At 40.7% G+C, this 15,686-nt stretch overlaps 1 protein-coding gene and 2 long non-coding RNA genes across 3 annotated transcripts; all 3 read right to left on the reverse strand.

The window, feature by feature from the left end:
• Positions 1–8,278: 8,278 nt before the first annotated feature.
• Positions 8,279–9,390, reverse strand: LOC109479819. The gene is made up of 3 exons (XR_002140801.1): positions 9,100–9,390; positions 8,620–8,775; positions 8,279–8,325 (listed from the first exon to the last, which is right to left on the reverse strand). It is a non-coding gene; the product is annotated as an uncharacterized LOC109479819 (long non-coding RNA).
• A 169-nt stretch (positions 9,391–9,559) lies between these two features.
• Positions 9,560–11,359, reverse strand: LOC109479818. Its single transcript, XR_002140800.1, has 3 exons — positions 11,035–11,359; positions 10,024–10,130; positions 9,560–9,660 (listed from the first exon to the last, which is right to left on the reverse strand). It is a non-coding gene; the product is annotated as an uncharacterized LOC109479818 (long non-coding RNA).
• Positions 11,360–11,475: 116 nt separating this feature from the next.
• LOC109479806 lies at positions 11,476–15,505 on the reverse strand. Its single transcript, XM_019781825.1, has 8 exons — positions 15,346–15,505; positions 14,350–14,456; positions 14,133–14,193; positions 13,395–13,483; positions 12,842–12,997; positions 12,392–12,454; positions 12,162–12,239; positions 11,476–11,894 (listed from the first exon to the last, which is right to left on the reverse strand). The coding sequence occupies exons 2-8, from the start codon at positions 14,425–14,427 to the stop codon at positions 11,880–11,882; spliced, it is 540 nt and encodes a 179-aa protein (XP_019637384.1). The 5' UTR covers positions 14,428–14,456; positions 15,346–15,505; the 3' UTR covers positions 11,476–11,879.
• Between the last annotated feature and the right edge of the window lie 181 nt (positions 15,506–15,686).

Consider the following 15,686-nt stretch of genomic DNA (forward strand, 5'->3'; position numbering starts at 1 on the left):
AATTTGTTCTCAGTAACAAGTTACATGTAGTTGATTGTACAAAAGTTGAACTTCTTTATCCATGCGGTTGGAATGTGGTGGTTCTTGGTCGGTCTGTTGGTAACGCCACAGCCAGGTACGAATCCTGCGTGCCGAATGTGCGCCTCCTTACCTGTGGGTACTGAAGCGTGGAGCCGTGGAGGGATTTGGAATGCGGTTGAACAAGGCTGACTGCGCCCGCCCGCCTCCGGGGTAGAAACTGTCTCAACAACAAAAACAAACTCAAGAATTTTCATTAGTCCTACAACCAAACTGTCAATCTTGCGTACTAAATCATTGCGAGGCTGCCCAAAACTCACAGAAAAGTTTCAGTGAGTAAGGTTTTGCGGACTGAAATGTTACTTTGGCCTGTCCATGTTTTGAGTGACCAATGGCGTGTTCTCATACGTCACAGGTCATCTTCAGGTGTCAGGTAACCCGATACTCATGACATTAGGGGACAAACCACTAACAACTGTGGGGTGGAATCCCAGACATTCCCAGACATTCCCAGTAGAACAATTTAAGCGCGTTATAGATTTGTCCATTGAATATCTTTCTTTATTATACAGAGCATGCAACAGAACTGAATAAAAAGTGTCTGCATTGGTTCGCCCCAAATCTGTTGTAATCCTCCCTGAGTAGAAGATAATCCTTGTCTCAAAACAAAGAGTCTGATTGGGCCAGAGAATCATTTGATTTCAACCATTGTCATATTTTCTTACCCCCTACGGGCCCCCGTCGTGTTTCGTACCTACAGACTACATGTATTTGCAAACAGAAGCGTATTAAATAGCCACAATTCTCTCAAAAAAGTATAAAGAAATGTTGCATTGCGTCTTCCCCTAGACAACAAACAGGTGTTGTCTTACAATGGACGGTACCATTCTACAGTTGCAGATAGAATCCAACTCTCAGTCTTTTCCCAAGTAAACGGCAGAAATAGTACTTAAAAAGTCTCAATCGCAGTGAAACACGGTTATGAACATAACCGGATTTGGAAAATACAGCCACAAACAACACCTTGGACCATAATCAGACATCGCCACTTCTTGGTGACGTGTTTATTCGTGCATGCTAGTATTAATCTCCAAGCAGATCCCTATCGGTGGCAAAAAGACAGTATCAAATTGGCCAGCCAGTATCCATTAGCCAGAGAAGCTCCATTAGCCACCGACGGGGATCAGGACAAAAAAATGGCCATATTTAAAAAGGTAACGATCATTCCCCACAACTTGGAGAGTAGCTAGTATTTTGTGACCAAGTAGTTTACATGTATGGGGTGGATTTTTCCGCACCATTCACGGTTCAATGTTGCGGGCACTTCAAATCCCTGTACTTGCCTCGCGCTGTGTTAATCATAATTGATACAACAGGCCAGTAAGGTAAAATTGTTCAACAATTATTTGATACGGCAGTATCATATGTAAAACGATTAATTATTTGATTATACAAAGTTGCATGCAGTTGGTGTTAGTTATATGAGGGAACGTAATAAACCACACACGTCTTCCTTCTTTCTGTACTGCTGTCAGCGATGCATTTCTTCACACGGCTTGCATCTGCAAAGGCGAAGAATGAAATATTATTGTAACAAATGGAGCTGGCCCAAGGATGGAATGGCAATGTGGTATGATATGTCTATGCAATATAGCTTTGGCTTGGTATTCAAGAAGATAGTTTTCAGATAGCTATGTTCACATTCGCCAATCTCGAACCTAAGTCACTCCTACACTGTCTAATGCGCACACATGTATTCGTTGATTCCTCTGACACAAACAGAAAGTCATACTTTGATAATAACATATGAACAATATTGTTCTCTGTTTCAGTCATATTATCAAAGGGCTGCGAGTTAGAAGGAATAAGCATTGACGTTGTATTAAAACTGTCGTTCTGAAACCAAGGTGTTTTTCTCTTCAATACCTTTCGAAGTAAAGGCACAACTAAGCGAGGCAAAAATTACCTATACAGTACTTGTCAAAATAAGGTGAAATAAAACTTGAAGGTGTGTCGTACCGGGTAAGCCCCCGCCGGGTAGTCATCACCACCCTCATACTCATAGTCATCACCACTCTCGTTAAGTTCTTGACGGAAGGAGTCGACGACTGAAATGCCGTAGACCTGAAACACATGAAATCATAGACTCAAGTCTTAAATGGCAAACGTTAACAGAACAAGTACAATGATAGGAACGATGATGGTTTGAACCCATCGTGGTCGATTATGACCTTGACTTTTAGTTGCCCTTCACCAGTAAAATGCATCTTTGTATATTGCCCCATTCTTAATATTGCGTATAGATGTTGTGTCTTGCTGGCATTTTTTTACACAATATTTTCTAATAATTTGAGGTCTTAATCAGATCACAGACCCTTGACTTTTTTGCCCTATGGCGGCGTAGTTGCGTGTCAGTGTGGTGTGATGCGTTGCAGGAGAAACACCCCCAAATCGTACATACACAGGGCACTATATACATGTAGATGGTTTTAAAGACTCACCAAAAAAGTGATGATCACAACAAGGATACCGATCGTGATGTACACACGCAAAAGGGCAGCGGTAACGACCTGTCGAAATATTTGGAGCAGATCAACATATCTGAAATGTGCATGAAATTGCTAAGAGTGTCACTTTTATCTTTCATCTTAATATTTATACTCATCTTATCATTGCTCAGAATCTCGGATAACAACGAAAAGGAAAACCAAGCTACAATACTTGTAGTATCTCATGTACTCATGTACCCTACATATATACCTCTCCTCCCCCGATACCGTAACAGCAAATTGCTCTATATTAGTTATGTGTAAGCTGAGGAGATCGGGAGGACAGGTCAACTACCATCAGTTAGTCGTTGTTCTGATGTTAGGAGATGTTGGAGGGCGGGGGGGGGGTCTAATCGGAAGGGACAGTGAGTAGTTTCTATCCCAATACCTGCTTGGATAGTACTGTGTGTTTACTCACCCCTGCGGCTGTCAAGGCGACGAGTTTAGAGAAATAGAAGGTGTCTAAACAGATAAACGCCAACAGGGCCATCTGCAATATCAAACGGATGCTCGACCAGATGACCCAAGGAAGGCACATGCAGGCGTTGTTCTGTAACATTGTAGTTACGTATACGGTGAGTACAGCATTTACGAAAGAAGCGCTGGCGTAATAAAATATACCAGTACAAAAAGATATCCCGATAAAAACACGTCAAAAAATGTTAAAGCGTAAACCTATGCTTGGAGAGCACAACATAGGAAATGAGGGAAGGGATCTCGCTAAAAGTATGAGTTGTCGCACATCTGATACTAAAGCAGAGATTATGACTATTCAAAGCTAACGTTGGTGTGCTGAAAGCCATTTCGGAACGTTATCATCTGACCCACTCCACTGGCAATGTGATGACTAACCTTTACGGCACCGACAATGAGCAGGATGGAGAACACCATAGAGACACCAAAGACGCCCAGGTTGCCGAACGTTACGTACGTTACGGGGTTGACCGCGACTGAAAGGTCACAAGATAGACATGACTAAGCTCTAGAGCTATGTTAAAAAGAACTGAGTGTCACGACTTATGTAAATTGATATAAGAACAACGTTACAGCAGTGTAGATGATATTCTTCAAGAAATTAGAACAAACGTTTATTTTACCTCCATTGACACTGGAGGTTGCAATTGCAGCCACTATTGCCCACACTTGCAAGCCCGCTCCAATTGCTGACAGGATCTGTGAAGTGGAAATATCATGTGGTTACGTTTAATTACAAAACATGTATTGAGGAAACGTTGAGGATTATGAATCAGTACTTCATGTTGTCAATTCGTAATGACTACCAAATTGTTGTCTATATTCTTTTAAGATCAGCCATTTTATCAGTACATATTTTCATGCTCTAGCCATGTATTTATTGTATTATTCAGAGTATCATTTTCACTGCTTCTACTTCATATTGTAGAGCTTGTTATATATAGTAATTCATTGAATATGTATCTGAATAATCGAAGAAAAGTATAGATCACACAAATGAAAGGAGCGTCAAATTTCATGCGCAAAATTTGTATTCTTCATCATCTATTTTAAGTGTGACTACAAAGGCTCTTCATTAACTAGCTTTATGTAGAGATTAACAAAAAGACAGAATTCGAATGTACCAAATCGATAATCCCAATAACGATCGACCCTTCGCGGAGGCCACAGCAACAGCAGGACTGGAGCCGACAGCAGCACATGATTCTCCTCACAGCGCCCTCAAGGCATTGCTGAAGAACGTACAACATGGGGTGAAAGTGTCGAATTTGATGTCGCAAAAATGGTAAGCAAACTAGAAAGACCCACATTTGTTTGGGAGCAAATACAGCATATTTCAGTCCCTCCCCATTACAAAATGGGCTGTTCCATATCAACATTTTTCATCCAGTATCAAGTGTTTCGATACTCTTACAGATTTCACCCACCCACCCCCATACAGTGCTTTTCCGTGTTAATAAAAAAAGAAAAAAAAGCCCCATATTTACACAACTTAAGGTGGTGTATGCCAAACATGTGAATAACATTCAAATAGCAGGATATTGTTTTAGGATATGGGAACATATCGAATCGCTCGTCGATGTACAGTGGACGGTGTAGGAAATAATGTACCACTAGATACACGTTGCATTGATTCGGCAAAGTATTGTTATTTCAATTTATAGTTTTTGGTAGTTACTGCCTCTATGTTTACGTTTAGTTGTGGGGAAGGCTTCGGATAGACAAAACTGCCTTCCTCAGCACATGTATTTTTTCTTTATATTGGGTTTTAACATTTCCTTATGTGCGAATAAAGAATACAATACAATTGCATGGATATAGTACATAGGGACAGCCTACACAACCCACCAGGCATCCGTGTTCGCTGGCCATCTTTTCCACCTCGGAGCCTGTCACGGGCACACACACCTGCACCTCACAATCTGCAGGGGGGGGGGGATCATGCAATGTTGTCAACATAGAAGTAAAATAGATAGGCCGACATTTCAAATGCAGCAAATGGCTTCACCACAGCCCCCGTACCAAAAATGGTCCTATCCCCCTTCCGCACAAATAGACTGTTCCTAAATCACTCCTGTCCAAAATGTGGTAAACCATAAAAATATGTTTCAAACTAACGTTATAACGTCTCGTTGAGGTGACCACATTTTCATAATGGCCACTACCCCAGTATAATAGATGCCATAAATTATTATGATTTACCTGCAGTTCTGTAAGCAAAATTGAACTTAAAACTGCTATAAGATGTCTTTCGCCCTTTCTGTCCTTTATCCAGAACCATGCGCAGGCACGATCTTGGATAGTCTACGCGTAGCCAGAACCGTGTTTGGGGCAAATCTATGTTCTCGGATACGCGGAGACTATCCAGAACCGAGCCTGATGCCAACCCTAACCCAGTCAGCCTTAGAACTAGATAGTCACGGGGATACCATACCTAACAGCAAAACCGCGCTGCTACATTTTGAATAAAAAAGAGAAACGTACCAAGAAGCAGTTTTCTAGAAGAATTCCAAACGTCCTAAACAGAGCCCAGCTATCTGATCGCACCTGCTGTAAGATTTGAAGACTTGCCAAATCCGTCTGATGTTATCTGTGCCCGGCGGTCTCGAATCCAACCTTGTAACTGCACAACACGAACGGGCACGTCTCTGTATACACTTTGTATTAACTCTTTAACGGTTATATAAAACTACTGTGCCTATTCAGAGAAGGTTACTTGAAGCCCAAACCTCTGCTTGGAGAGTAACTTGAACAGCCTTCATTTATAGAAGTCACAACAACGTACCTGACTATTGAACTTGAAGTAATCCTACTGACTTACGTCATTATTTTCATGCAACACTACGGTATTTATTTATTGTAAGGACGCGTCATTGTTCTAATCTCCAATTATCAATTTCTTTGGGAGCAAGACACTACAGTTGTCCATCCTGTAACAAGTTGCCCCTCCCCCCCCCCCGTGATCTGCTTGTGGATTATCCAAGTGTTGCCTCGGTCGCGGTCGGTTGCTAGGATACAAGGCCGCGCGGGAGTCCCGTGGGCAACGGGTAAAATTAACAGTAAGTGAATTACTCGTCAAAATGAAATAACATAAATAGTTTTGTTCACCTTCTCGCGATTGCCACCCGGTCATACGTGTCAAAATGTTATTCTTTCACTGCCTTTGCTTAAATTTGTGTACACTTGCATTGCTTACAAATGAGATCAATTTCCAATTTTAAAAAGGGTTCACGAGAACCAAAACAACTGATTTTAAGGGGCCCCATCAAAAGTAAGGTTTGATTTTTGGATTCTTATAAATATTACAGTAATCTTAAACTTTCTATCTTAGGACTTTTTAATTTTATTTATTTTACTAAAACTCAATAACAGCCAAAAAAAAACTAAAAATGAACTTTTTGAACTTTAGATATCTATAATTTTGCGGACTGAAATGTTAGATTTTGAGATGTCCATGTTTTTGGTGAACAATGGCGGGTTCTCATACGTCACAGGTAATCTTCAGGTGTCAGGTAACCCGATACTCATCACATTAGGGGACAAACACTAACAACTAGTCATTAAAAAGTCTCAATCACAGGGAAACACGGTTATGAATATAACTAGATTTGGGAAAGATAATCACAAACAACACCGTTCACCATAATCAGACATCACTACTTCTTAGTGACGTGTTTATTCGTGGAAGCTAGTATTTGTGACCAAGAAGTTTTAGGAGACATGCTACTTTAGATTAAATAGCACCAAATTAAAGAAAGTTTAATTCCAATGACAAAGAGATGATACACACATTAATATAGTAACGATGCATAGAGTTATATTATCATTTTTATTGTAAAATGTTACTTAAGTACAGTGTACAGAAAGTACAACTTTACTTTTCGATGTTGCGCAATCTAGGGTGCAACTGGCCATTGCTGAATGCACACATGTCATTGAACTCATTTGCGTGAGGTGGATTTTCCCTCGCCTTTGGTTAATGTTGGGTAAGTCCTGTAGGCACTTTGTATTTAAAGGCTGTACTTCGCGTTTAGAATCATAAATGATATATCATTATATCGATATTGTTCAACAATTATTTGATAGGGCAGTATCATTAAATATTTGTAAAACGATTAATTATTTGATTATACAAAGTTGCATGCAGTTGGTATTAGTTATATGAGGGAACGAAATAAACCACAAGTGTATAAACGCCTTCCTTCTTTCTGTCGGTGACGACAAAAGTCATGAGGAAACTTGTTGTGCATGTACATTTCGAAATTCTTCACACAGCTTGCATCTGCAACAGTGAAGAATTGAATATCATTGTAACGATTAGACCTGACCCAAGGATGGAATAGTTATGTGTATACAATATAGAAAGAAAGTTTATTGCAAATTCATGCCCGAGGGCTAATTGCAAGAACACGATAACAACAGTAAACAGTAGAATGATAATAAGTGATGCTAATGCTACTTTAGATATACATTTGTAGTTATTGTTGGGTTTGATTTCTTTTCCGTGTGCAGTGGAGTATGAAATGGCCGACATTTTGCGAGATATACATGTATGAATTGGGAGGTGTTAATAGAAATGCAGTTTTTTGTAGGCTGGGATACAATACAGCTTTGGCTAGGTATTCGAGAAGGTGGTTGGCAGATAGCTAGGTTCACACTCGTTAATCTTGAACCAATGTCACTCCTACACTGTCTAATGCACACCTATATTCTTTTATTCCTCCGACACAAACAGAAGGTCTCACTTTCATGATAAAAACTGAAGGATCTTGTTTCTCCGAGTGTATAAACTGATAGATGTCCGTTTCATTCGTACTCTCAACGAGCAGCGAGTTGGAAGGAATAAGCGTTTGCGTTGAATAAAACTGTCGCTCTTACATCACAGCCTCCCTTTTTTCTCACTTGCTGTGGCTTACCTTAGAAGTAGTAAATGCGCAATAAGGCAAGACTTAGCTATAGAGAACTCGTCAGAGTAAAACGTAAAGGTGTATCGTACCGGGTAAGAACTCGCGTAGCCACCGCTCTCATTAAGTTCTTGACGGAAGGAGTTGACGACTATGATGCCGTAGATCTGAAACACATGAAATTATTAACTCCAGTCGTAAACGGCAAATAGAATCGGTATAGGCTGTTTTGTATATTCCTCTTAATGTTGCGCAACAATTGACTGCTGTGTTTTGTTACTAGTATCTTTACCATTTCCTTCTCTAAAACTTACCAAGAAAAAGATGATCACAGCGACGATGGCGAGCGGGATGTAGACAGCAATGACTCCATAGGCGCCCTGTGGAAACATTTGTGGTCAGATTAGCATAAGAAGGCACTTTTGAGTGAGTTTTCTCTTTCAATATTGTTATTCGTGAACCTTGCTTTTCGAAAACAACAACTATAAAGTTAACAATAAAGTTAACAATGGTCTACTCTGCACAAACTCTGTTCTTCCGAGTCGGACGTTATGACAGCAATTGCAAATTACTGCCTGGTTTTTCTAATCGGAAGGAACACCAGTAAGGCTACGGTTTTCTCTCCCAACATACATGTTTGAATATTAGTGTATACAGGTAATAATTGTACTCACGATTGCGGCTGCTCCAAGGGCAGACGATTGTGCTACGAGACTACCGGCAAAACCAACACCCCAAGCCAAAAAACAGAGCGCCACTGCCAGGACGATGTACAGGAACAAACAGATGCTGGACCAGATGATCCAAGCAAGGCACAGGCAGCCGTTGTTCTATAACATAACATGACATGACATGACATGACTTGAAATGAACAATGTATATATTTGAACTGATGATGATGAAACACGGTATACAGCTGAGTTGTTATACTGATGTGTATAACAACTCAGCTGTATACCGTGTTTCATCATCATCATCATTCTGAACTAGTCCGAACTATTGAGTACACAAGACCAAAGGCCAGAAGAGCTAAAAGAAAGTAACTCCTGGGCAAGCCTAACATGTGTAAACGCAAAATACTGCATGCCTAATACTAAATCAGAGATGATCTATATCTCTGAAAGCCATTTTGAAGTATCCATGAGATTACCAACCTTCACGGCGCCCAGGATCAGCAGGATGGAGAACAGGATGGAGATAGCATAGACGCCGATGATCCCGTATAGTGAATATTCGTAGGATGGCACTGAACCTTAGAAGACAGAAGACTCAGAGTTACGTTAAAAATAGCAACTAAATAGTACATTTCTAATATGCAGAATTATACTGAAAACGGATGTGTCCGCGTGTTTGTCTATTGATAGTCTTGTACGTAGGTTAAATCTTTTGTGTCCGTTACAGACCTTACGTAAATCACTGTACTTTTGTTGTTTCAATAAAGTTCTTCTATGGTAATATTCTTCAAGATTTTAAATTGTGAGAAGTCGTCAATTTAGCCATTTATGCTGCCACAGACTTTTAACCTGTATGTTTATGTGAATAATAAACCAGTCATCATCATCATCATCATCATCATGGTAACGAGTAAATGCATCTACAGGGTAGCTGATGTTCTTGTTGCTTATCTTGGATAGAAATCAGACTTTCATCTCACCTACACCTCTACCAGCCGCGATTGGCCACACATTCCAGCCTAGCCCTAGTGCTGACAGGATCTGTGAAGTGGAAACAAGAAATTACAAATCAATCATTACCAATTCATAATACCTATAGTGTATACTTTTACCTCTTAATGTTTACAAATATATTAGCCATAACATTCTGATAGTATATATCTTCATGCTCGATATTTTGTGTTTTTCAAGTTATTGTTTTAGTAGCTCTTATTCATATAGTAGATCTTATTGACATTTATTGAATATGGATCACACAAATTAGTATAATACATATCAACCACCAGGGAGGTCAACGTTTATGCGCAAAATTAATATTGTTCATAATCGCTTTTATGTGTGACTATAATTAACGGGTATTCATAACCTAGAGCTAATAAAGAAAAAGAGAGAATTCGAATGTACCAAATCGATAATCCCAATAGCGATCGACCCTTCGCGGAGGCCACAGCAACAGCAGGACTGGAGCCGACAGCAGCACATGATTGGTCTCACAGCGCCCCTAGGTATTTCTGAAGAAAGTGCAACAAGGGGTGTCGAAAAAATGGTATGAAAAATATACAGCACAATGTCGTACAGCCACACCCGGTCAAACGTGTTCAGAGGTCTGTGACACAGCCGCAGGGCGAGTCTCACATATTATACACGGTTGTGAACAAAGTAATTATAGCGCCATTAAACTTAATAAGGTCGGCAAAACTGAGCTCTTCATATGAAAATTACAAGAACACACTATGAAGAATGTTACCCAAAGGGAATCGACAAGTATGCGGTTGCGATTTCCTAATGCATAACGTTGTTTTACGGCAAAATCGTACGTATCAACTCTAGATGGGGCAGATATGTGTTATATGTCTCACGCTACGATGGACACAATGAAAGCGTCTGGGCGTGGCACTGTGGCACGTAGACCACCTCTTCACACCGAGCAGAGTCTCATTTTGTTATTTGTTTGTTTCGCATAACCGTAACATGTAAGTACAACCTGCTTAAGATCGGACTGTAAGGTTTGTTCCCAAGGGCACAAGATCGCTGACATGGGCAGGGTTCGAACCCGCGACCTCTTGTGTGTGAGCCGAACGCGCTACCGACTGTACCACACGACCCCAAGCACCCATTTATAACTTTGAAAGAAATACTAGTACTACACACACACTTTCACTATTTATTTACAAGGGAACTATCACATATCAAGAAGACTTGATTATTTTACTGTGGCGTTGAAGAGAACAACAGCGTAATGGTCGCTAAAATTAGAACAAAACGTCTGAGCTATGCGGGTGAACATAGTTGACATGATCAAGAACAACATAGAACACTACGCGCTTTATCTTGCCGCCTGTATTCGCAGAAATAAAACATGATGCTCGATCGTTTGTAAAACAGGTAAAAAAAATGTCATATCGAGATAGATACCGTTAGAAAGTAGGACGGTGTCCTGTAGAGCTTGACGTGTCTCGTAAGATGAATACTACCTGCGCACCAAACCAAGGCCACCAAGAATGTCGTCGTCGAACTGGTTAAACAACTACATGATGTACTTAGTATGCTTGTCACGACGTGCAGCAGCACTTGCAATGACGTAGGCATTTTGTGTATGTAAAAAGTAGTTAAGGGTGCCTGCCAAACAGCCTGAATGATGATAATCTTAAACAGCTGCAGTGAAAATACAGAACATCTTGTCGGACACACATTTTCCTGAAACAGGACTTGGCAAAAATGTATACATGGATGTTATGTTAGAGAATAGAGAACAGCAGCCGTCAGAAAAGGATAAAATTAAGACTGAGCCCAACTTAGGACTGCCCTGGGGGTGGGGTGGGGTGGGGGGCAAACATAATAGTCATTAAGATAGCCTGCAAACGCAAACGTAGTTTTTATTGGACCCTTACATTGTACATTACACATGACTCAAGGAGACGGCAAGAATAAGCAAATATGGCTCTAAGTAACAACAAATTCTGTCCTTTGTTAAGATATTCGCAAACCCCATAGCACTATATAACTTTTAGGATTACTTACTAAATTGTTCAGCAATAACTTATCAGCAAGCACGCGATTGTCTACATTTTGAGATCCACGTCAGAAAGGTTACACCTTCATTTACACCGCTGGCTAGGACAAGATAAAGCGATTAATTGTTAGATTATACAAAGTTACATGCGGCTGTTATTGGTGAAAGAGGGGGTCAAATAGACCACGTGCATCTTCCTTCTTTTGTCGATGACGATCAAAGTCATCAGGAAGCTGCTGCATTTTTTTCACACGGCTTGCATCTGCAAAAGTAAAGAAGGAAAAGTTACTACAACAAATGAGGCTGGCCCAATTGGAATGGTAAGGTGTATCATGATGCCAACCTTGTTTTCCTTGTGTATAAATATTTTGCTCCATTCTCTCAACGGGCGCCAGCGAGTTGTATTAATTTCGTTGCATTTAAAAAAACTGTCGTTCTCATTTGGAGACAGTAATCTATAGAAAGGCACCACAACACGACGTAAGACTAAGCTATACTTGTAAGAATAAAACTTGAAGGTGTATCGTACCGGATAAGACCCTGCCGGGTTGCCACCGCTCTCATTAAGTTCTTGACGGAAGGAGTTGACGACTATGATGCCGTAGATCTGAAACACATAAAATCATAGACTCAAGTCGTAAACGGCAAATAGAACCGTACCGATATAGGCTGTTTTGTATATTCCTCTTAATGTTGCGCAACAATTGACTGCTGTGTTTTGTTGCTAGTATCTTTACCAGTTCCTTCTCTACGACTTACCAAGAAAAAGATGATCACACCGAGGATAGCGAGCGCGATGTAGAGGCTGACTGCTACGATACCCTGTGGAAACATTTGTGTTCAAATTAGCATAAGAAGGTAATTAGTAATTTAGTGTACTTTTGTGTGAGTTTTCTCTGTCAATATTGGTGTTTTTGAACAATGCTTTTCGAAAACAACAACAATGGTCTAAATCATGGTACATGGTACTCTGCACAAACTCTGTTCTCCCGACCGTTATGACAGCAATTGCAAATTACCCGACATTAATTATGCATGAGTTGAAACTACCATTAAGTATCCCTTCGCAAGCAGATATTGGGGTTGGGGGGTCATAACAACTTTTTCTGGCTGTCTGTTTTCTTCTAATCGGCAGGGACGCCAGTTTTTATGTTACGTATACAGTTCTCTCTCACAACATATTGGTGAACACATAATTATTGTACTCACGAGTGCGGCTGCAAAGGCAGACCCCGCTGCTGCGGCGGCACTAGCACCCACATTAACACCCCAAGCCACAACACAGATCCATCCCACCAGGGCGATGTTCAGCACCAAACAGATGCTCGACCAGATGATCCAAGCAAGGCACAGGCAGGCGTTGTTCTGTAACATTGTAGTTCAGTACGATGAGTACAACATCGGAACTCGTGAAAGAAAGCACACGCGAATTGTATCTATTTCTTTCCCAAAGTATGAATTGTCAGTCGTGATCTGTTGTTGTCGAGTATAAAGACATCGTGATATATATTTCAACTAATGATGACGAAACAAGCGTATACAGTTGCACATCACTCTTAACTATTCCGAAGAAATACGTACACATGACCAAAGACCAGCAAGGCAAAAAGGTAACACAATTTTTGGGTAAGGATAAAGATTTGTAAACGCAAAATACTGCAGATCTAACACTAAATCAGAGATTACTATTATTTATATTAAAAGCTAATCTCAGTGTGCTGTAAGCCATTTTGAAGTGTCCATTTTCAATGGATTTACCAACCTTCACGGCGCCCAGGATCAGCAGGATGGAGAACAGGATGGAGATAGCATAGACGCCGAGGGTCCCGTATGAATAAGGATTGACTTGGACTAGAGTAGAAGATACAAGACTCAGGGCTACGTTAAAAACAGCAACTAAATAGTACATTTATAATATGCAGAATTTTACTGAAAACAGAAGTCCGCGTGTTTGCACATTGATATGATAGCGAGTAGGACAAAGGTCACTATTTCGCGCCTGCCCAAAAGGCCCAGTCTGAGACCCCCCCCCCTTTGATGAGCGCATCCAAACCAACTGAAAACATCCTTTTTCTTAGTATGTGTGGATAAATGCTGGCATTGACAGCTGGAGAGTTATTCCTTTTTCTATTTTGTTGAAAAACTGGCTTATAGACTTGTTTTGGCTGCCTGGTAGAGATCCATAAGCAATGCCATGTTTTTGTTTTTTGGTGGTGTTCAGGCAGAGCGGAGGACATAGCGGAGACACAGCGTTCACGGATGGATTCCAGGCTATATTTTCTCTGGCCAAAATATGACATTTTTGGACTAAATGGACAATTTGGAAGTTGGACTACCCTGTCAATATGAGTTTGCAATAGTTGAACACTTATCGTATATGTTTACTATATATTTCAAAGGGGGCTTGGAATAGTGTCCTGTCCCCAGTAACTGCATCTTCAGAGTAGCTGATGTTCTTGTCGCTTATCTTGGATAGAAATCATACTTTATTTCATCTTACCTGCACCGCCACTAGCCGCGATTGGCCACACACCTAAGGCTAGTCCTAGTGCTGACAGGATCTGTGAAGTGGAAACAAGAAATTGCAAATCAATCATTACCAATTCATAATACCTAGTAGTGTATACTTCTACCTCTTTATGTTTATAAATATTTTAGAATAAACATTCATCGGATATTCATAACTAAAGAAAAACATAGAATTCGAATGTGTGTACCAAATCGATAATTCCAACAGCGATCGACCCTTCGCGGAGGCCACAGCAACAGCAGGACTGGAGCCGACAGCAGCACATGATTGGTCTCACAGCGCCCCTAGGTATTTCTGAAGAAAGTGCAACAAGGGGTGAAAGTGTCGAATTTTGGTAAGCAAAAATTGGTAAGCAAGATATACAACGCAATGTCGTACAGCCGCACCCGATCAAATGTGTTCAGAGGTCTGTGATACAACAGTAACGCCGCAGGGCGAGGCTCACATATTATTCACGGTTATTCACAAATTCATATATTATTCACAAGTAATTATAGCTCCATTAAACTTAACAAGGTCGGCAAAACTGAGCTCTTCATATGCAAATTACAAGGACAAATAAATGCAAATAAAAATCCTAACCAATAATGTAGGGGATAGCTATCCAACTGTTGCATTCTTAGTTATATGTCACTTCATACTATAGTTATATCATTGTTTTCCCTTGTATTTCTCCTTCTTTCCCTGCCATGTCGTAAAATGTGGTGACGCCATGCTGAATTTGCGCCAAAGCAATTAATGTCGGCCTTTCTAGTTTTCACCTGTCTCACCATGGTGCCCCTGTTTTCACCTGCCTCACGCTACGATGGACACAGTGAAAACGTCTGGGTGTGGCACTATGGTACGTAGACCACATCTTCACACAGAGCAGAACTTTGCTAGAAATACTATACACACACTTCCACTCTTTATTTACAAGGCGACTGCCACATATCAAGAACAAGACTTGTTACTGTGGCAGTGAAGAGAACAACGTTAACAGCGTGATTGTCACTGAAATGAGAAGAAAACAACATTGCGTCTCAGCTATGCAGGTGAACATAAAGGACTTGATCAAGGACAACATAGAGCTAGAGTACTACGCGCTTTATCTTGCCGCTCGCATTCGCAGAAAAAAACATGGTGCTCGATCGTTTGTAAAACATGCTATCTTATGTAGAAAATTGCGTATGGTGACAAATACCTCAGAAAGTATGACGGTGTCCTGTAGAGCTTGGTGTGTCTCGGAAGATAAACCCTACCTAGCTGCGCACCGCTACGCACCAAGGCCGCCAAGAATGCCGTCGGGCTACTTAGTATATGCTTGTCACGGCCTGCAACAACACTTGCAATGACGTAGGCACTTTGTGCGTGCTGTATAAAGTGCAACAGTTGCAGTGACGCAGGTATTTCTGTACTAGTAAGTAAAAGGAGTAAGAAGGGGTGTCAGCCCAACAGCCCGGGTGCTTTTAAGTGATGATTTTCTTGATTAGCTGCGGTGAAAATACAGCACCTTTTTTCGGACACAAAGTATTATTGTGACAG

Source organism: Branchiostoma belcheri, unplaced genomic scaffold, assembly GCF_001625305.1.
Source record: "Branchiostoma belcheri isolate BF01 breed outbred unplaced genomic scaffold, Haploidv18h27 scaffold5, whole genome shotgun sequence".
Taxonomy (NCBI): domain Eukaryota; kingdom Metazoa; phylum Chordata; class Leptocardii; order Amphioxiformes; family Branchiostomatidae; genus Branchiostoma; species Branchiostoma belcheri.

What these genes read in the sequence shown, in the direction of transcription:
- LOC109479806 (XM_019781825.1), bottom strand. Translation starts at nt 14,427, where the DNA reads ATGTGCTGCTGTCGGCTCCAGTCCTGCTGTTGCTGTGGCCTCCGCGAA. An exon ending in CTGTTGGAATTATCGATTTG is followed by an intron (nt 14,194 to 14,349) that starts GTACACACATTC and finishes TCCACTTCACAG; the next exon opens with ATCCTGTCAGCACTAGGACT. An exon ending in CTGCCTTTGCAGCCGCACTC is followed by an intron (nt 12,455 to 12,841) that starts GTGAGTACAATA and finishes ATGTTTCCACAG; the next exon opens with GGTATCGTAGCAGTCAGCCT.